At 38.6% G+C, this 21,423-nt stretch overlaps 1 protein-coding gene across 1 annotated transcript in view; it reads left to right on the top strand.

The window, feature by feature from the left end:
* Itfg1 (integrin alpha FG-GAP repeat containing 1) overlaps positions 1-21,423 on the top strand; it is a 123,870-nt gene that overhangs the window by 55,353 nt on the left and 47,094 nt on the right. Inside the window, exons 7-9 of the mRNA XM_021170171.2 lie at positions 7,019-7,080; positions 11,068-11,149; positions 20,305-20,399. Of these exons, the coding sequence (XP_021025830.1) occupies positions 7,019-7,080; positions 11,068-11,149; positions 20,305-20,399 (239 nt within the window). The remainder of the gene's footprint in view (positions 1-7,018; positions 7,081-11,067; positions 11,150-20,304; positions 20,400-21,423) is intronic.

The raw sequence follows: 21,423 nt of genomic DNA, 5'->3' as shown, positions 1-21,423 counted from the left end.
TCTTACTTTCTTTACTTTTTGATGTTTTTGCTGCAATCTGTCTTGATATGGACATATTTGTGTTTATTCTGTTTAGATTACTGAGCTTCTGAGGTGTTGATTCCTATCAAATTTCAGAATCTGTCAGCAATCACTTCTTGAATTACATGGTTTTCATTTTCTTCTTTCCCTTCACACCTGTGGACATTAATGTGCTTATTTCTGTACTTTGTGTTGTGTCGCTTTACTCTGAGGCTCTGTTGTTTCCCTTCATGGATTCTGTTGCTAGTATGACCGTTGCTGGTATTTCTGCCTGTTCGTTTGGCTCCTGATACAGCTTAGCATAGTTTACAGATGTGCTTTGCTTTGACTGTGAGTGCATTTGTAACAGCTCCTTGAAGGTTTTGTCTGTTTCCTTAGTGATCTAGTCACATTTGCAGTCTCTTACAGCACAGTTTTTATTTCCTACATATGGATACATGTTTCCCTTTTTTTGTGTCTCACAACTTCCTTTTTGTAGGTTAGATGTTTTAATCATTGTGACCGTCCTGCAAAAGAATCATTGGCACATGTCTCTCAAACATTGGTCCAGAAGTTGAAAGTAATGATACTACACACCTATTATCAGGGCCTGAAACCATTCATTACTCAGCAAAGACACTCTCTGGTTGGCACGATGGATCTGACTCTCTGATCTGGAAAGTTTGGAAGATCGTGGAGATGAGGCTGCCATGGAGGGCTTGTATTTATTTTGGAGGTGGGGCCTAGGTGACATTTTTTTGAGCTTCCTCCTGACCAGTGGCACCTAGATTTTTTGTATGAGCTTGCACAGATATGAAACACTAGAGGAAGGGTATAGTAAGAATTCTGGAATTTTTGTTTCTTTAATAAAAAAAAAGAAATATGATAAGAATGTGTTTTCATTATAATCTCAGGCGTGGGCTATGGGACTGCTTCAGACTATCTGCAGCAGCTGATGTGACTTGCCTCATGCTCTCAGAGGCATGATTCTGCCAGCTGCAGATAATTTCTACAATTGTATGACGTTTGGAATTTTGGAACCTTTCAGAGGATACATAAATGCTTGGGCCCTGAGAAGTGGTATGAGTAGCTGTTGATCATTCAGGAAGATTCAGTTGCAGTTGGTTAGTGCCTGTGGTCAAAGAGGAATCAAGAAAGAAATTAGATTCAGAGAGCTCTCTGTTTCTGTCTCTGTCTCCCTCTTTCTCTCTTTTCCTTCTCTATCCTTCCTTCTCTCCTTCCTAGTGATTGGGTGAAACCAGGGGGATAAAGGGTGGGCAAAAGAAGAACACACAAAGTCACAAAGACCCAACTACAGACGAAGGATGAAGTTTAAAACCTGTCAGCAATTAAACATCAGAGAAATGGTGTCAGTTCTGATTTGCAGTAAAACAGCATCTCTGAGCCCATCCCTAAAGCTTGTTACAGTTGTTTACTTGTGACACACGTTGGGCTGCCTTTGACATAAAATGTTTTCCCTATAATGCGAAGACTGTTCCTCAGAGGCTGTAGCTTTGGATGTCTCCAGTATTCTGGAATGCCCATGCGTTTAGCAGGCCTCTGTCTCTCCCAGCATACTCAGCTCTCAGGCTCCGTTAGGTGCCAACTGATTGTTCTGTTGTTGTTTCTGACAATGCATTAGGTGTGTATGTGTGTGTGTATACACACATTGCTTCTTGGTTTAATAATTGTGTGTAGATTCCTTTGCAAATTATTTTAGGTCAGGTTTATAGGCTCATTCATGCTCTGTGAATATTCTTAACAGTTATTTCAATGGTTCTTTCTTGGTAAAGCAGCTGGTCTGTGGTGTAGGTAAACTGATACTCTGCTTCTGTTTCCACCAAATCTCTATTTGCTCTGAGCACACACTTAAGTTTGAACTTCCCCACATGCTCTTTTGGATCAAGTGAGCTTTTTTTAAAGCACAGCTTTGTAGTTGTCTGTGTTGCGCCTGCCTTTCCTGCATGGCATCATCTGCAGCCATGAAGATGTCCTTCTGAATGGCACCACTGTTTTACAGAAAAGTGCTCATGTTCCTTCTTCTGGAGAGAAATGAATAAACATCTATTCATCCCAAATCAGGCACTAATGAACAAGGATGTGATTCTATCCAAGCCCAGCTTAGGGAACAATGGGTTTATTGGGCTTACAAGAGGGAGGAATGAGGGAGGAAGTACTTACAGGAGCAGTGCTAACCCCCAAACATCGATGTCACTGACAAGTTGCACCCCAGCAGAAGTAACAGCCTTCCCAGAAGCTGCAGAGGAATCCCCGTTTTAGACTCCCGCATGGTCACATGCAGGACTACTTATAGCTAGGGGGAGGGGTTCAGAATGAAGTGAGGGGGATAAAATCTCAGGTAGGGTCACACAACTCTGTCTTGGGGGAATGTTAAAACAGTCTACATTTCATGCTGGTTTTTGGTAAACACAGCTGCTAAGTTTCATGATGGCCATGTCGTCTTGAAGCCAGGTAAATTCTTCATTCCTAGGAGGTGATGTGGGAGTGTCCATCAGCATTACCTTAGGTGTATTTCCTTTCATTCTGTCCTGTGACTCACTCTTAGCCATCAGAGAGAGTGAGACTTTGTAGTCTTAACAAACAAGCGTATTCTTTATTCTTACATGTATTTATTATATGTGTGTTGAGGTGCCAAGGGGATTATACCCCTGTGGAAGTCAGAGAACAATTTACTAGAATTTCTTCTTTACCACAGCTGCTTCTACCATGGATGATCTTCAACTCAAACTCAGGTTTCAGGTTTGGCAGCCAGCATCTTTAGCCACTGAGCAATCTTGTAGGTCTCTAATGTTTCATTATTTGTTTTCTAGAATTTTATACATGAAAACTATTAACATCATTCCCCACCCTTTCTTTTCCTCTTTCCAGCTCTTCTCATGTCCTCAACTACCTTTCAAATTCATCTATTTATATGTGCATATATATATATATATATATATGCACACACATTATATATGAATACAACCTTCTAAGTCCATCTTGTGTGTTTCATATGTATATTTGTTTAAGGCTAACGACATGGTTGACCTGTGACCTATCAGTTATCAGCTTGTCCCTGGAGAAGAGTGATTCCAGTATTTATATATGTACATATACACACACATACATAAGTACACAGATACAACTATCTGTGTCCATTTAGTATTGTTTATATCAAAATGTGTTTAGGACTGACTACAGAATTGACTATCAGGGTTATCAGGTTTGTCCCTGGAAAAGACTGGGTCTTCCTCTGAGCAGATATCAGTTGCCTTAGTTCTTCATTTAGGGATATGGCCTTGTAAGAGTTGTATCCACCTTGGCATATCAGCTGATGTTGTATGGGTTATTGTTGCCATCTCATGTCATGCAGCTTCCCTGTCAAACATAGAAGACACTGCCTTGCAGCTGATGTCCTAAAGGCTTTTTCTAGCAGATGACTACTTTTTCAAATCATTTAAAAGCATAATCATGTGTGTATATATGTGTATAAAATGGGATCCATTAGTATCATTTATAGGCCATGGTCCAGCTAGTCCAACAATGACTGCCTATGAATAGAATTTCCAGTAATCCAGTAGTTGCTTAGTTCATGAGGGTGGATGTCTCAACTGGTCTTCAGTATATGCCAGAATCCCAAAGAAGTAGGCTCTAATGCTAATGAAGGTGTGTTCTTGCTAGTGAGGTCAAGAACAAGCAGGCAGAAAATCAAAAGCTTTCTTCTTCCATGCCCTTTTATATTGGCTTCCAGTAGAAGGTGTGGACCTTTCCACCTCAAAAGATGTGGATTAAAGATGTGTCTTCCCACTTCAAAGATCTGGATTCAAAGTGAATCTTACACTTGAAATTATTTAACCAAGCAAAAATACTTCATAGGTGTGTCAAGCCATTTGGGGGTGACATTCAGAATGTCACCATGGAGTAACAATGGAGAAAATGTTATACCTCAAGGAAAGATCTGAGAGGAAAGGGAGACATTTGAGCCTCTTTTGGAGAATTCATTTACAAGGTGGTTCTGAAGTAGAAGAGTGTCTTAGCTAGGACTATTATTGCTGTGATGAAACATCACAACCCCAAGCAACTTGGGGAGGAAAGGGTTTGCTTGGCTTAAGTATCCTGAGGTGCAGTCCACTGAGGAAAGCCAAGGCAGGAAGTATACTAGGCAAGAACCTGGAGGCAAAACTGATGCAGAGGCCATGGAGCAGTGCTTGTTATGGGCCTGATCGTCATGACTTGCTCAGCCTGCCTTCTTACAGCACCAGGACCACCAGCCCAGAAAGGTACTACTCACGATAGGCTGGGTGTTCCCATATCAATTCATTAAGAAAATGTTCTACAGGCTTGCCTACATCCCAGTCTTAGGAAAGCATTTTCTCAGTTGAGAGTCTCTCCTCTCAGGTGACTATAACCTGTGTCAAGGTGGGATAAAACTAACCAGCACAAGGGCAAGTACAGGTGGAATGCACTTGTAGATGCAAGTAGGTGGGGGCAGTATGGAAACCTGGTGGCAACTGCTCTGTTAGAATATGCCTGTGTGAGCAGTAGAGATAGAGTGGGCAAACATGTAATAAGGCTTTCCCATGGAGGTGAGGAGTGTTCCACAGTCTGAATAAAAAATAAGAAAGAAAGAAATACATAAAGGAAGGCAACTTTGTATGTTTGTTAATTGTCCTAAGTGCAATGTGAAGGATGCACCGCTGAATGAAGGGAGATTGCTGGTACATATATCCTCACCCATATCCCAGACATTGCCAGATCAATGTGAAAGTGAATGCATCACCCAGAGTAAGCCTGTGGCAGTAAAGCTATCAGTCACCTTCATCAAACACTGTAGTTCTCTGTTCAGTCTGATATAGAAATGCTGAGGTATTTGCTATGTAGACATCAAATTATTCTACCTAGAGTTAGGAGTCTGTGTACAAAGACTCCTAACTCCTAAGAGTGAACAAATTACTCAGCATTTTTAACACAGCTATAATAATTACATATACTCCCTTTATACACTTGTATAAAACTTGACACAAAATAATAAAATGTGAATGTTAGGTGTCTAGGCATCATGTTGGGAAAAGCATTTCTTTAAAATATTCATTATTTCATGTCACACTACATAATTGCCATTTTAGAGCATATGAGAATGAAACCACTTTAATATTCCAAGAGTTACCTCTTAAGCATCAGACCTTTAATATTCACTAGCAAAATTTAGTATTATACAAATAATAAATTCTTTAAGTAGGTGCTCATTCACCTAGCCTTTATGTTAATTTGATGTTTGATGTCACTATCAACCTATTGTTTTCCAAAGACATTTTATTCACACACTTTGCAATCACTTTCTGTAATAAGGACTTATAAAGACAAATCTTCCATTAGTCAGAATCATAAACCTGATTTATTTGACTCCCAAGGTTTCAGGTGTTGAGATTGCTGTGATTGAACATGGTGCTGGACTTCCTGTGATAGACAGGTGGAGCTTTAAGGGTGAAAATGTAAAATGTGATTGGGGTCAAAATGTTACCTTGAATCTTGAAATAAAGGAAGATTTAAGAGGTAGGCAGTGATGGCACATGCCTTTAATCACAGCACACAAGAGACAGAGGCAGACAGATCTCTGTGAGTTCAAGGTCAGCCTGGTTTACATAATGAGTGCCAGTATAGCCAGGACTACTTAGAGAGACTCTGTCTCAAAATAATAATAATAATAATAATAATAATAATAATAATAGTGATAATAATAATTAACTATATAGCTTTTACTTTTTTATTTACTATTTTCAGTTTTGTTGTTGTGCCCCAATCCCACTCATCTCTCCCTCTCCTCATACCTGCCCTCCACCCTTGCAATCTCCCCCCAACAAAGAAAGAAAAATGTTAATGTGGAAGCTGTAGTGTGTCACAGTGTGTCCCATTCTTTGCTTGCAGAAGTTTATTGCAATGACTCTTTGGTCTGGTATTAGGCCCCTGGCTTCTGTACTCTGTCAATACAGGAACCTCACTGGGACTCCTTTCAGATATCCTGCTGTGTCATGGAGATCCTTTAGTTCTGCATCTGTAGGGCAGGCCCCTTTATGCACTCCAGCAGTTCATCAATGGGGTAGATATTAGGGTGGGCCAATTCAAAGCCCTGGATCTGGGCCTTAGAGGTATCTGAGATGTCAGCTCTCCAGCTCTCTCAATCTCATGCCCTCAGGACTAGCTCATGGGCAATCCCTGCAACTAGGGCCAGCTCTACCCTGTTGCAGGCAAGGTGCAGAGCCTGCCCTCCTGAGTGCTGCAGCTGATGAGAGACATGGCCAGTTCTCCCACTTTCATGACCCTGAGACCAGCTCTCCTGTCTGCTGTAGGTGTCAAGGGATGAGACCTGGGGGCATCTCTCCCTCCCCCATGTCACTGCATGGCAGACAAGTTGCAGGGCCAGCTTACCTATACCCCCACCATCAAGGTCAGTTCTACTGTGCTACCCAGGTGAGGAACCAAGCCTGCTCTCCCAAGTGCTGCAGCAGATGAGGTGGGGGGGGGGGCAGGGGGGGGCAGCTCTCTTACTCTCATAACCCTGTCAGGGCCAACTCTCTGGCCAGCTGCCAGTGAGGGGCAAAGTGAGAGGAGAGGATCTCCCTCTAAGGGCAGGTATAATTTAAAAAGATAGGACGAGGCTTGTAGGTAAGAGATAGTGTTTGACTGACATGTAAGGACCTGAATTCCATCCTCATCATCACAAAAAGGAACGTAAAAGAATATGCTGGGAACAACTGTTTCTGACAATACACATTTCTTTTGAAGGTCTCATCACAAGTATACTCTTAACAATGAGAAGTACATTTTCCTTAATTGTTCTAATTCAAGTTCATCTGCTTTTTCAAAATTCAGTCAAACTTGTTAAAATGTGATCAGACATAACTTATTTTTAGGTAGAATTATTTTAACAATTATTCTATGTATTGTACTTCTTTCTGCTTTTAAGTGTGCATATCAGTACGACTGCAAAGTTTTACATCCCTGTTTGTTTTCCTTGTAGATTTATTCCTCACGACATTGTCTGCCTCTAATGCCTTCCAGTTTGAGATATGGGAAAATTTGGTAAGAAATCACTTCTCTGAAGAATTTTTAAATTCCCCATAAGGGCATACAACTTATAAAATAAGATTACATGATCAGTCTGTTGGTTTCAGTAATGAACAGAACAACACTAAAAGCCATTGGTTGCATTGCTGCGCCCACCCTGCTGAATGCTGAAGTGCTAGTTAAGCATCAGGTCCTCTGCAGGTTGTTAGCATGACTGCCAATTAAAGCAATAAGCCTGCTCTAATGGAGATGTTAACAGGACCCCTGCTGGGCTATCAGCCATTGAAAGAGGATTCTAACATTTAATTTTTCAGCTTGGTGATCATGAACATATTTTTAAAAAGTAATTTTTTTCTTCTCACCTTTAGGCCTTCACAAATACACACAAAAATAAATAAATAAATAATTGGGAGAGGCAAGAGAAGTTGTATGCATAATCAAAATACATTATATACATTTATGAAAGTGTCAAAAAAACAAAACTAATTTTAAAGGATTAATTAATATCAACTGATACTGAATTCACTGACAGATTGACTGACTAAGGGACCTTTTCCCATAGGTCTTTTCTTCTTTTTTAAGACTTAATAAAAGAATTTCAAGGCAGATCATGATTTGATTTTTAGCTTGATATATGTAACATGAAAGATAAATTAATGAAGAACAAACCACCAGAAATATCAAAGCTCAATTCCAGGCTGCATAATGGAAACAGAATTCTAAGTCAGTAGAAGTGGCCAACTCAGTGACCTTTGTCACATGTTTGTCGAGCATGAAAGTGTCTGTCCTCATGGAAACTGGGCTAAGAGTCTGCTTGGTAGAATGTGTGAGAAGGAAGCATATTGGTGCATAGTAGGTACCACAGTTTATTATTAAACCTTTGATTTCCCACCTAATTACTCTGGATTATCTGATTATCTTCTATATAGTCCAAATTAAAGCCCTTTAGATTTTATAAAAATTCTATAAAAATTTAGATTTTATAAAAAGAGACCCTAATAGATTCTATAAAAATTGTAGTAAATAATGAGTTCTAACAAATGTACAGCACAAACAAGTGGGACGAGATTGCTGGAAAGTGATCTCTTACAGAAGGGCCAGTGATGTTGTTGACACAGGAAACTAAGGATCTGTTTAAACAAGACCAGAGCCTCTGAATGCTTCTTGTCGATGGCAGTTGGGTTTTTCCTTGATGCATCAAGGAAAAGAGGAAAAGGCTGAAGTACAATGAGGAATCTTGTTCAGTGTCCTGTTTTTAAAAACATAGCTGCATTTTTGTTTCTGATGATAACAAATCTTGTTAATTTTTTTATATTTGACACAAAGATTCCCACTGCTAGAAAACACTTGTTTGGAGATGACCTTTCATTCCTACCTCAAGTAAATCTTGAGCTTAGACTATCCCAAAATACAAACTAATAAAATTAATTAGTTTATCATGGGGATGAGAGAGGCAAGCCTCAATGCAAATAAGTAGAATTTGTAAATGAGATTATGAAGTGCTTTTACATGCATAGGACCCCTCTCCTCCTAGCCTAATTTGCAGGTAATCAAGCGTAGCATAACAGTGTCATGAAGCATGCAGATTCTTGATTGAGATCTTTTTACTTGAATAGGTTTTTCCTATGAAGAAAACAAATATTTTTATTAACTGAAACTAAGTTGTTTCAATAAACTGGCAGGGTCAGTGAGTAACCATTGAAGTAAACGTTTTTCAAACACTTTTCAAAAGCCTAGGCATGGTAACACATGTCTTTAATCCTAGCACTTGAGAAGTTGAGGCACACAGATCTCTGTGAGTTGAGGCCAGCCTGCTCTACATGGCACATTCCAGACCAGCCAATGCTATATAATAACACCTTGCCTCAAGCAAAAATCAAAAATAACACAAACAAAATAACCAGGGGGGCTAGAGAGATCATTCCATAGTTAACAGCACTACATGCTCTTCCAATGACACTAGGCTTGAGTCCAAGTCTCAGCACTCATATGGTGGCTCAAAAGTCTAGTCCTAAGGGATCCAGTGCTACCTTCTGGCCTCCAAAAGCCCTATATGCATATGATACATAGACATGCATGCAGACAGAACACACATACACACAAAATAAAAGTAAAAGTTAACATGTTCAAAAACAACAATTTTTTCTATCACTAAGCACTTGCTAAAGATGGTAAGGTAGGTTTGATTTACAGTAGGGCTTTTGATAGAGAGACGAGAGTTAGGGCTCAACTGCAAATAAAACAACAGCAAAGTGAAATTTTTATTGTCAAGAAACAAAAGAAATTAACTAAGAGGAAAAATGATCTTTGTTTGAACTCACCTAACAGGATCCTAGCTCAGAACAGGACAGAGCTACTGATTAACTGAAGGAAGAGGCATTCTGACCACTGTCATTTAGTTACAGGTTTTGTAGGTCTATAAGGATGGAAATGAAAGGCCAAGTTTGGGCTTAGCAGAATTCTTAAAAGAGCCTAACAGAAGTTAAATCAAAGAGAGATTTCAGGTCATTACTCACAGTAATACTGGGTGTATCATTAATATAAACGAAGGGAAATATATATATGTGTGTGTGTGTATTATACATATAATATTGATATATATATTATATATATAATGTGTGTATGTGTGTGTGTGTGTGTGTGTATATATATATGTGTGTGTGTGTGTGTGTGTGTGTGTGTGTGTATAAACTCAATCAGATAACAGTATTCCCAATATAGCTGACCATTTTCAGTGAAAGACTGGTCAAATACTTTGCATCAATATATCAGTTGACCAAGTAGAATCTTAAATGTATACTCAGCTCAGTGATCAAACTCTGGAAAATCTAGATGTATGGGCCAAGAGGATGGCCAAGACTGTTATGCCAGTGACTCCTCACAGGAAATGTGATGAGAGATATAAACCTTACATTACAGAGACCAAAACATGGGAACAGTTATTGTTCTCTGCTCCACCCAGGATTGTCAGTGAAGACTTGGAGAAACATTTGACATTTGAAATGGCTAGTAGAGTTTTAATGGTGGGAAGTCAGAGAAGAAGAGACAGTCAAGAAGTGAAGTGTACAAAAATCACCAAATGTACTCAGATTAGAAGCCAATTTGATCCAGATGATCAAAGAAATGTTGGAAAGTAAGATTAGAAAAACTGACTGGAGAGATGGCTCAACGGTTAAGAACACAGACTGCTCTTCCAGAGGTCCTCAGTCCAGAGGTTCCCAGCAACCACATGGTGGCTTACCAGCCATATGTAATGGGATCCGATACCCTCTTCTGGTGTGTCTGAAGAGAGCAACAGTTTACTCACACACATAAAATAAATAAAAATAATGTTTTTTAAAAGGATTGGAAAAACTACTGTAGACAATGTTACTATGGTCTGACTTCTAAACTAAGTAACTTGATCTTTAGTACTCTATTAAGAAGCTGTCAAACGATTTCAGATTGAGAGGCAGATAAGTAGAGCTTCGTTACCCCAGTTACTGATACCCTATATCAAATAGTTTGATTAAAAAAAAAAAAAACAACTGGAAGTGGTACAGTAGTGTGAGTAGGATTTACAGTAACCTAGGGAGAAGATGAATTACTTAAAGTAAATATTGGGAGTGGATGAAGAGAGATAACTGAGAGGGGAGAATTAATGTAATTAATGTGATGGTAACTTGTATTTTGTTCGAATGACCTACCACAGAAATAGAAAGGGTGAAGAAAATAACTAATACCAGGGATGGGGGGACCACATAATTTAGAAAAGTCATTCACAGAACTGGTGAGAGATGCAGAGCTGCAGTGCAAGGATGACAAGCATCATGGAACATTCTGGAGAACAAGCATGTCACACTGTGTTGTCTTGAACTTGCTGGTTTCTTTGATAATAGAAGTGGGAAAGAGGTTGGGATGCTCTTAGAATAAATAACAAAGAGCTAAATTATTCTTCTAAGTTTTTCACTTGACAAATGACTATGTATAATGGCCTAATTCAGACTATTTTGGCTTTAACAGGGTGGAAACTTCTCTATCCATAGTGTCTTTGAAAAACCTAAAAACCTGGTGGTGGTTGGACAGTCAGCATTTGCAGACTTTGGTAAGACTGGTTTTGTCTCTTAATGCTCTCACAAGTACAGATTCAAAGCACAACGGTGGCTAGAATTGATCACTTAGTGTGTTATCTCATTCCTTCTTTTCTCTTATGTGCTTGTGTAGTTAAATTAGTAGTGAACAAGTTGTAGAATGATAAAGAAGAAACTAAAGTAAGGATTTATTTCTTAGTAAAGTTATTTTAACAAAATAGTTGTGAGAATCTTTGTCACAGAATTTTTTAGTTTGTATAAAATTGATTCTATCTTCAGTTACACGGACAAATCCATTGGAAAAGATCATATAATTTTATAATTTTAGAAAAATGCTACTTTAAGATAACCTTATAATTCTTATAATGCTTAATAAAAATGTTGTTGTAATTTCAGGTTAACCATGGTCAATCAGAAATTATTATATCAAAATTACACTTAGAACACTCAAATTCCACTTGATTATAGATAGATTATTTAGTAACAATCTAACAAATTTAAATTTTTGTTGTTTATTGATTAGGAAAGGAATAAGATGTCAAATAATCCATGTGTAGAGGTTTCAGCTTTTTATTTAATCTGTGTATTATTTAGCATCTGGATATTTCTATTCTCTCTTATGAAAAAATTTTAAAATTCAGGTTCTCTGTAGCATCATACCTCTCTAAAACTATTGTTGTAACTTTCTCCAGCTAACTGGCCTTATGTTTTCAAGTACTCCCTCCTCCACCCTTTTACCCTGCCTCATCCCTCTATAAAATGCTCTCCCTTTAGATATTCACTGTGCCACCACCCTTTGATTTCACTGAACTGTCACCATGTAGAGGTCTTCCTTGTCCCCTGTGTCTAGAATTGTATGCCATACCCCCAACATTGGACCCTCTTTTCCATACCTAGTTTCTCCATCTAACATGCTAAACATCCTACCTATGAAACCCACAAAAATGCTTTCTTACTGTTTCTGTCATACCTGGACCAATGTTACTTATAAATACTATTTTTTGAGATTATAATTGCACCATAGTCCTATTCCTTTCCTTCCCTCTAAGCCTTCCCATATCCTCCTCTTTGCTCTCTTTCAAATTCATGTACTCATTTTTTTTATTTTATTTTTTACTTACTCACATTACATCTCACTCACTGCCCCTCTCACAGTCACCTCATCCCCTTCTCCTCTGAGCAGGTGGGAGGGACCCATGGGTATCCCCACTACCACCTTGGCACTACAAGTCTAGGTGCTTCCTCTCCCACTGAGGCCAGACAAGGCAGCCCAGCTAGAAGAACATATCTGACATACAGGCAAAAGCTTTTGGGATAGCTCCCACTCCAGTTGTTCAGGACCCACATGAAGACCAAGCTCTGCTACATATGTGAGAGAAAGCCTAGGTCCAGCCCACATATGTTCTTTGTTTGGCGGTTCAGACTCTGAGAGCCCCAAGAGTCCAAAACTGTTGGACTTCCTGTGGAGTTCCCATCCCCTTAAGGGCCCGCAGTTCTTCCTCCTGTTTTTTCATAAGAGTCCCCAATCTCCATGTACTGATTGACTGTGGGTGTCTGCATCTGTCTTAGTCAGCTTCTAGGTGGAGCCTTTCAGAGGGCAGCCATGCTAGACCCCTATCTGCAAGCATAACCGAGCATCATTAATAGTGGCAGGGATTAGTGTTCTCCCCATGCTGTGTATATGTGTGAGGAGGGGGGTGGAGAGACAGAGAGATCCTAAATACATAAATACAATCTGCTCAGTCTGTATAATGCTACCTGTATGTATGTTTTTAAGACTGACCATTTAGTATCAGATAAACAGTTGATGCGCTCCTCCCTAAGGAAGACTCTCCTAACGCCCCATGTTCCCCCTTTGCTTGTAGTTGTTCGTGTAGAGCTGAGGCTTCCTGAGTCTCCCCGTCTTGTTCAGATCATGATTAATCTATCATGTTGGTGAGGCTTTGTATTAGTCAGGGTTCCCCACGGTAACAGAACTGAAAGAATGACTCTATGTATAGAAAGGAGATTTATTAGAATGGCTTACGGACTGCAGTCCAGCTAATGCAACAATGGCTGGCTATGAACAGAAAGTCCAAGGAGCCTGTAGTTACTCAGTCCATGGGGTTGCGTAGTTTAGGTAGATCGTTAATAGGATGATTCCTTATGACTTGTCAAACATCTTTAGTGTTATTTTACCCTTCTCACTCCTCCTGTATTTATTTCCCTTCTTCCTCCCTAATTAGAGACCCTGGGTTTTCCTACTCTCTTCAGATCACTTGTACCCTGCTATTCCCCTCTCCATTGCTCCCCAACCCCCAACATGTTCCTGTTTTACTTTTCTGGTTTCTCCAGTTATTCCTGGTTGTGTACTCACATATGAAGATGTAGATCTAGGAGGCTCAGAAGAGAGAGAACATGGGCTTCTTGTCTTTCTGGGTCTGGGTTTTCTCAACCAATGTGATTTCTAGTTCAGTCCATTCACCTGACAAGATCCTGGTGAAGAGTGTGTCTTAAATAATTTTCATTAATTATCTTAAGTAAATGAAAAAAAGTGCATTAATTAACTTCTGACTTTTAAGAATCAAGCTCAAATTTAGTACAGAAATGTTTTCAAATAACATCCTAAAGCAAAACTTTGAATATCATCCATAGAGAAAGAGTAATGTATTAGTACTAGTGGTTGTTTTTGTTAAAGTTAACTGACTGACTGAACTAAAAACTATTCAGAATCTCAGTTGGTGATGATTTCAATATGAGACAACCTAGAACCAAAAATATTATATGGCATGCTCTTTATATTTTCATTTTTCTTATTCCTGAGTTCTGACCACTGAAAATATTTGATGGGAGACAATGCTTATACAGTGCCTCAGTGTCCTTTTCTATCTTTACACTGACAATTTTGTTTTTATGTAATTCTAGTAAAAACAACAGATTTAAATATGTCTCCCTCTACTGCTCCAGATGTTCTACTAAAACATTGCACTTGTACATATGGCCATGTGGCATATACAGTGCTAAGGAATTCTAAATCTGCTAATGCTGCAGAACTGTTTGAAACAACTATAATCCATCAGTATTTCCATTCCATGTCACTCTGTAGATTGTAGCCTCATATCTCTCATAATAGGCATGATTAGTCCCAGAATTTCTATCTACTTTATAGCAAAAAGTTACATAAGACATCTATCGTGATGTCAGAGATGCCAGATGTAGTTCTGATAAATACTTTGAATGTTTGATATAGTGATTGTGATGGTTAACATTAATTGTTGACTTGACAAAATCTAGAAACATCTAGAAGCTGGGTCTCTGAGCTGGAGGATTGTCTTGATTTTGTTAATTGATGTGGGACAACATGCTTTTTTAGCAGTGTAGCAGAGAATCCTGAACTGTATAAACATGGTGAAGCCAGCTGAGCATAGGCACACACGCCCTCATTCCTCCCTGTTCTGAATAGGATGTGATGTGCCAGCTTCCTCTAGCTCCTGCTGACGTGACATCCCTACTCCAATGGACTATAACCTGGAACTATGAACTGAAATGAACCCTTTCTCTCCTGAGTTGCTTTTGGCTAGGTGTTTAATGATAATAACAGGAAGAGATGCTAAGAGAAATTTATATAAAATTTATAAAATTGCTCCATTAGATTCCTGATTTTTTATATATATACTCAGCATTTACATTGGTTAGATATGATAAATTCTTACCTTATGCATGAGGTTTTTATAAAGCTGTACCTCAGACTTAATTACAGTCTCAAAACTACTGCATATTTAACCTATTTAACAATGTCTGTAAGTGTGAAAGCAAAATTACCCCCTTTGAATATAGAATTTCTATAGAATAATGATATCTTTTATACTGTTGTACATATCATTTCATAATTTAATAGATATCTTCAATATTTAGTAGTATAACACTACTTAATTGTGAACGTGTCACTATAATTCTGCTCTGATTAGTAGAACAACCCATTTCAGTGCCCTGTGAACTTTACAGTCTCTTCATTCTTTGATTGCTATAGCACTATAATAGTGACAACTGAAGACACCTTGTCTATTCTTAGATCTAATACAGTCATACATCTAAGAAGATGGTAAGATGTATTTCTGTCTCGCAAGTTATACCTGAAAAGAATCCCCTGGTGTCAGAGGAATGCAGAAGACTGAATGTTATGAGGGGACTAAATATCCTGTGCTGTTTTTCAAACAAGTCTGGCTGTTTGTTAATACACCTTTTCTTCAGTGTATACTCTGCAGTTTTTGCTCTGTACAAATGCCAAATCCAATGATTAGGAGAATCTTAGCTATGTTGTTTCTTGGATGTAGATGAGTACATAAGTCCTCTGTGCTTCACCCACTGAAGCACTGAACAGAGGATTACGTAGGTAGGTAAATTGGATTAATACTGAGATTAGTGGATAGTGAAAATGCTGTTTGCTACTTTCTCTTTTCCCTGAGCATTGTATTCCATTAGCAGCTTCCACAGGTCATTCTTTGTCTCTATTCCCTTCCAGAGTAGCACACATAGAGACAAATGGCTATTATATGTATTTAATCTGCTCTGGCCTACCATCACATTACCCCATAATTCTAGTAGTCTCAACTTAATTGGTAGGAATTTTTTAAGTTTTTTTATATCAGTAACATGGAAAGGATCTAGAAATTAGGATATGCAAGTACTTACTTTTCTTTCATATTAATAATAACTTTTATATCAAGAATTATTTTTATAAGAATGTATTTATAAGCCAGGCAGAATAATGAATTCTATTAGCCAACCTACATAGGAGGCTGAGTCCCTTCCTTTTTGCCCCCTTCCCTTCTCCTCTGAGAGAGTGGAGGCCTCCCTGGGTGTCCCCCAACCCTGGCACATCAAGTCTCTTCGGGGCTAGATGTATCTTCTTCCACTGAGTCCAGCAAGGCAGCCCTGTTAAGGCAGCATATTCCATAGGCAGGCAACAGCTTTAGAGGCAGCCTCTGCTCCAGTTGTTGGGGGACCCACATGAAGACTGAGCTATACATTTGCTACGTATGTGCAGGGGAGCCTAAGTCCATCTCATGTATGTTCTTTGGTTGGTGGTTCAGTTATAAAAGATTTTATACTATATGACCATTTTCCTAAATTATCCATTTCAAAACCATACATGTGTAGTTCTTGAAGGTATGTATATTTGTTTATAGATTTGGGGAGCAGAGGGGGGAGTCATAATCAAACAGAAATAAATCTGTTACAAAATTCACTAAGTGTTGATTTATCTTGGCATGAGATTGCTGTTTTGAAAGATTTTATTACTTTCTCATCAAAGTAAATTCAGCCCATTATTAAGTTTCTACTACATATTGTGAGCCTCCTAAAAAGAAATTCCTTAATTTCCCTTTGAATTCAGTCAGTTTTTTAGCTATGGCTCACTTGTAAATTGTTGTTCCTCATTTAGGACCAGGGTCTAACTTTATCTGAATACTCTTTCCTAAATATCAAGTAACAAATACACAGGATTTCTTAGCCTTGCTCGTCAAGATGTGGGGGGGGGGGGGGGGCAGGATTACAGTAACCCTGTTTTTCTCCTTTGAGTTAAGAGTCTACATGTGAAGCATCTATTGTTATCTCTCTCATATGTCACCATGCCTAGCTCTTACATGGTACCTGCAGTTGAGCTCTGCTCCTCCTGCATTCACAGCAAGCCCTCACCAGCAGGGCAGCCTGTGTCCTGTGATGAGCAAATACATCATCCTGTCTTCTGTCCCCAGGGTTTCTGATGAGAATGAGCAGTTTAAGTATTCCGTGTTCGTGATAGTTGCTTCTCTCTGTCGATTCACTAACTAGTGCCTCACAGGACCTTTGAGGTCTGTTCACCTGACTTCATTTTTTTTTTCTTTCTGCTCATCATACTTAATGCTGTCTTCCAGTGTTTGTCCTGTCTCTGCCACTGACCCTTAAGGGTCAAAACAAAAAATAATGTAACTAAAAACAAGCTATGACCATCAAATGCTCTGGCCTTTCAGGCTGTCCCTGTGCTAAAGTGTTCTTGGTCATTTGTGCTGAGACTAGTGAGCAGCTGTAGGAGGGCCAGCAAGCAGTGTCCTCCATGACGTCCCCTTCAGTTCAGCTTGAGCCCCTGCCCCAGCTTCCTTCATTGATGGGCTGTGACCTGTAACCTGAAGTAAGTCCTTCTCTTCCTGGGCTGCTTTTGGTCACAGTCTTTGTCAGCAATGAAGTCAAATAAGAACGGTGTTTATGGGTTTTTCTCTGTATGTTCATTTTCCTGACATTTTGATGAACTGCTAAGAGTTTTGTTCTAAAGCTGTCAGGACCTCTTGATTATAGAATTACATCATCTGCATAGAGGACTGCTTTGACTTCCTGCATGCCTAGTTATGTCCCTTGACTTCCCTCATCTTCTTGCCCTGGCTAATATTCCCAGTGTTATTTTGGGTAAGAGTGGAGAAAGTAGAAAGTCTTATTTTTTTGTGATTTTTGAAAATGATTGGAATTTGAAAATGTTTCCTATTGTAATATAATATGAGATAAAGGTGTGTTGGATATGCCTTTATTATCCTGAGATATGTTCCTTCATATATGTGCACTTTTATGAGCATAGGAATATACCACAAAGAGCTACACCTACACATTATTTATTTGTTCATTCAATCATTCATTTTTCTCTCATATATTATATCATGACCACAGTTCCTCTTCCTCCTCTCCTAGTCTCCACTCTTCCATTTCCCCTTTTCCCCAAATCCAGTCTTCCTCCATTTCCCTTCAGAAGAGAGCAGGCCTCCCAGAGATTTCAACCAAACATGTATAACAAATTACACTAAAACAAGGCACATAACAAGCATATACATAATTTTTAAATTTTTAAACATTTTAAAAAATAGACATAGTAGGTCAAATTTTCAAGGTAGCCAAACTGTACAGAGTACACTGCAAAGCACATACTATATGTATTTATATAAGGATACTCAGGAGACTGTCCCGGTGGCCACCCCTGTAGAAGAGAACACAGAGGAGCAGGAAGAAGGTGCCTCTAATACTTAGTACCTCTTGAATTGTTTAAAAAATACTGCAACAGTCAGCTATTGGATGGATCAGAGAACCCCAATGGAGGAGCTAGAGAAAGTACCCAAGGAGCTAAAGGGGTCTGCAACCCTATAAGTGGAACAACAATATGAACCAAACAGTACCCCCCGGAGCTTGTGACTCTAGGTGCATATCTATCAGAAGATGGCCTAGTCGGCCATCATTGGAAAGAGAGGCCCCTTGGTCTTGCAAACTTTGTGTGCCTCAGTACAGGGGAACACCAGGGCCAAGAAGTGGGAGTGGGTGGGTAGAGGAGTGGTGGGGGGGACGGTATGGGGGTCTTTTGGGATAGCATTGGAAATGTAAATGAAGAAAATACCTAATAAGTTAAAATAAATAAATAAAACCACAGCTAAGTTTTTGCAGTGAAATAAACCAACACTATGGAAACAGTGAGCTCATTGGGTGTTAGGGCTCACTACTAAGTTTCCAGCACTTGAGAGGCTGAGGCATGAGGATTGGGAGTTGGAAAGCAGTCTAAGCTACATAGCAAGATTCTGTCCCAAACAAACAAATGAAAAACAGCTAGCTTATTCAGCCATTACCCATTGAATTTAAATCATATGTAGGAAATTTTATGAGAAGAAATTGAATTTAAAGCTAAAATGTAGTAGTCGGAAGAGCTTTAATTATACAATTGGATGCAACAATTTGTATTTTACTAATTCTTTAGCTTACACTAGACATATATAAAGATAAAATAAGGCTTATCTGACTAGATAAAAGCAATGTTAAGAAATAATTCATTTCTAAATCCATTTATTTGCTTGGCAAATAAAGATGTTTTTGGCCCACTCCCCCCCCAAAAAAAAAAATACTTCAAGTGATCTGGAAAGCATACTTTATATTAAGGTCAGACTCCATTGGCTAAATCTTTATCCTGTAAAGCCTGTTTAAATGAATTATTGAGGTATTATAAACTTATTTTAGTCATACACTTTTCTTTATATATCTCTGTACTGTGAGGACTATATCTGTATTAATAATCCTTTGATTTCCATCCAGCTGTAAATACTACATTGGGCCCAAGTGAAATGACAGAGTAAATCAGTGATTAAAAAAAGCTCAAAAGATGCCCTGAATTTAAGGGTTAAATTACTATCTCATCACAGAAACACTTCGCTCTAGTCTCTCAGGCCTTCTAACAGTGGGGTCCTCATATATAAGGGGCATCAAAAGAGGTGATCCCAGAACCCTTGAGATATGATATTTTAAATATAGAGAGAAATGGCTATATATATATTATATCTGTCTCAGAAGGTAGGTACAGAGCAGTAGCACTCTTGCAGAAAATCTAGTCAGATGTAAAGAACCCTTGCCAGGCAGCCTGATGTAACCTATAAAGTTGCCAGTCAAAACTGCAACGAATATGTACCCTTCATTTGTGTCCTTGTTGGTGAAAATATGTGGGTGTTTTGAGAAGTCAAAGTATAGAAAACTCTGTAACTCACGAGGTGAAGTTTATGCTGAGTAAAAGGCACTTAAGCTACTTAAAAGTCCACCACATTTAAAATTGGCTATTTAATGTGTTACTGCATGCATACATGTGCTATTTCTCTCTCAACAGAGTTAATTATGTAACATAACCTAGAACTACCTCTAAAATATTTTGGCTATTTGGGGCTAGCCTTGTAGCTCAGGGGTAGAAGCATTTGTCCAATATGTACAAGCACCTGAGTTCATTCCCCAAAATGAAATAACAGAAATAAATACTAATAATTCTAAGTAAGTTCTAAAATTATTTAAAATCAGGCTTAATTTCAATAATTTTATATATAACAACATCTAGCCACAAAGAAGTTTGCAATTTAAAACAAGACTCAGAAACAACACACAGCAAGATACAGTCTAGGTAGTAGGTGACCACGCCCTGAGTAATGTTTTAAATGGCTCACCTTCATTATTCAGCCATGGGTCAAGTTGTGTGGTGTAATCCAGACTGATGGATTCAGTTAACAAATAGGAACCTTAGCTATCACACATGCACACTTTATTCTGCACTGTTATGATGGGTTCACTTAACAAATAGGAGCCTTAGCTATCACACATGCACACTTTATTCTGCACTGTTATGGACTCCGGATGTTTCCCTTGGCAGATGGAGATGGACACATGGATCACTTGCTGCCAGGCTGTGAAGATAAGGACTGTCAAAAAAGTGCCATATATTTAATGAGATCTGGAACAGGACAGGTATGCCTGCTTTGGAGATGCTATGAATGGTGTTATAGGCTTGAAAAATCTTGAAAGTTAAAAAATATCTTTAAGGAAGCAGAACAGAGTGAAATTTAAAATTATATTCTATAATGTAATTACTATTAATGAGATATATATAACAATATAGTAAAATACATTTAAATCTTTTGTGCTACTGAGGTAGAAAATGCGGCTGTGTTGATTTTTGGTGAAGAGAACCATGCTAGGTCCATAGTTAAATGGAATGTAACATTTTAGATGCCAGCACTATAGAAAGGATACTGTATGTAATAAAATGTATGTGGCAGATACTCCATTCTCAGAGCTAAGTCTGCCCGTGTTTATGTGTGCAGACCCATGTTAGCCCTCATGCTGAATTTTTGCCTGGTGCTTAATAATTTAGAATCATTGAGAGGCGTGGTGGAGGATTAATATGGAAATAATAGGTCATGGCACTTTGAGTTCATCACCTGTATTTTCTTGTGGAGGGGGGGAGTTTATAAAAGATAGGGTATCATGCTGACCTTTATAGCCCTTAGGAGCCTTAGAAGTAGAAAACAGCACATTTATATTCACTTAATAAAAGAAATCTTTATGCATTTAGCATTTTAAAAATAATTGAATTATCATGTTTTATTATCTTTGTATAGTTGTATATTTGTGAATCATTTAAACATTAGGTCAAGAAACTTCCCATCATTGGTTCATAGGTATAAAATTTTATTTATGACTCAACCTGTTAAGTGACAGAGACCACAATGGGAATACTTAAAAGTTATATATATAGTTTCCTATCTCTAGAAAGACCAATGTATTGTTCTTTGATGAGTGTTACAGATACTACATGAAGTGAAAAATTCTTTGTTAAAACATAATATGCCAGGCAGTGGTGGCGCACGCCTTTAATCTCAGCAATTGGGAGACAGAGACAGGTGGATTTCTGAGTTCGAGGCCAGCCTGGTCTACAGAGTGAGTTCCAGGACAGCCAGGGCTACACAGAGAAACCCTGTCTCGAAAAACC

This window comes from Mus caroli, chromosome 8 (genome assembly GCF_900094665.2).
Source record: "Mus caroli chromosome 8, CAROLI_EIJ_v1.1, whole genome shotgun sequence".
NCBI classification, from domain to species: domain Eukaryota; kingdom Metazoa; phylum Chordata; class Mammalia; order Rodentia; family Muridae; genus Mus; species Mus caroli.
The sequence above is the reverse complement of the archived record's forward strand: the minus strand, read 5'-3'. Positions and strand labels throughout refer to the sequence as shown.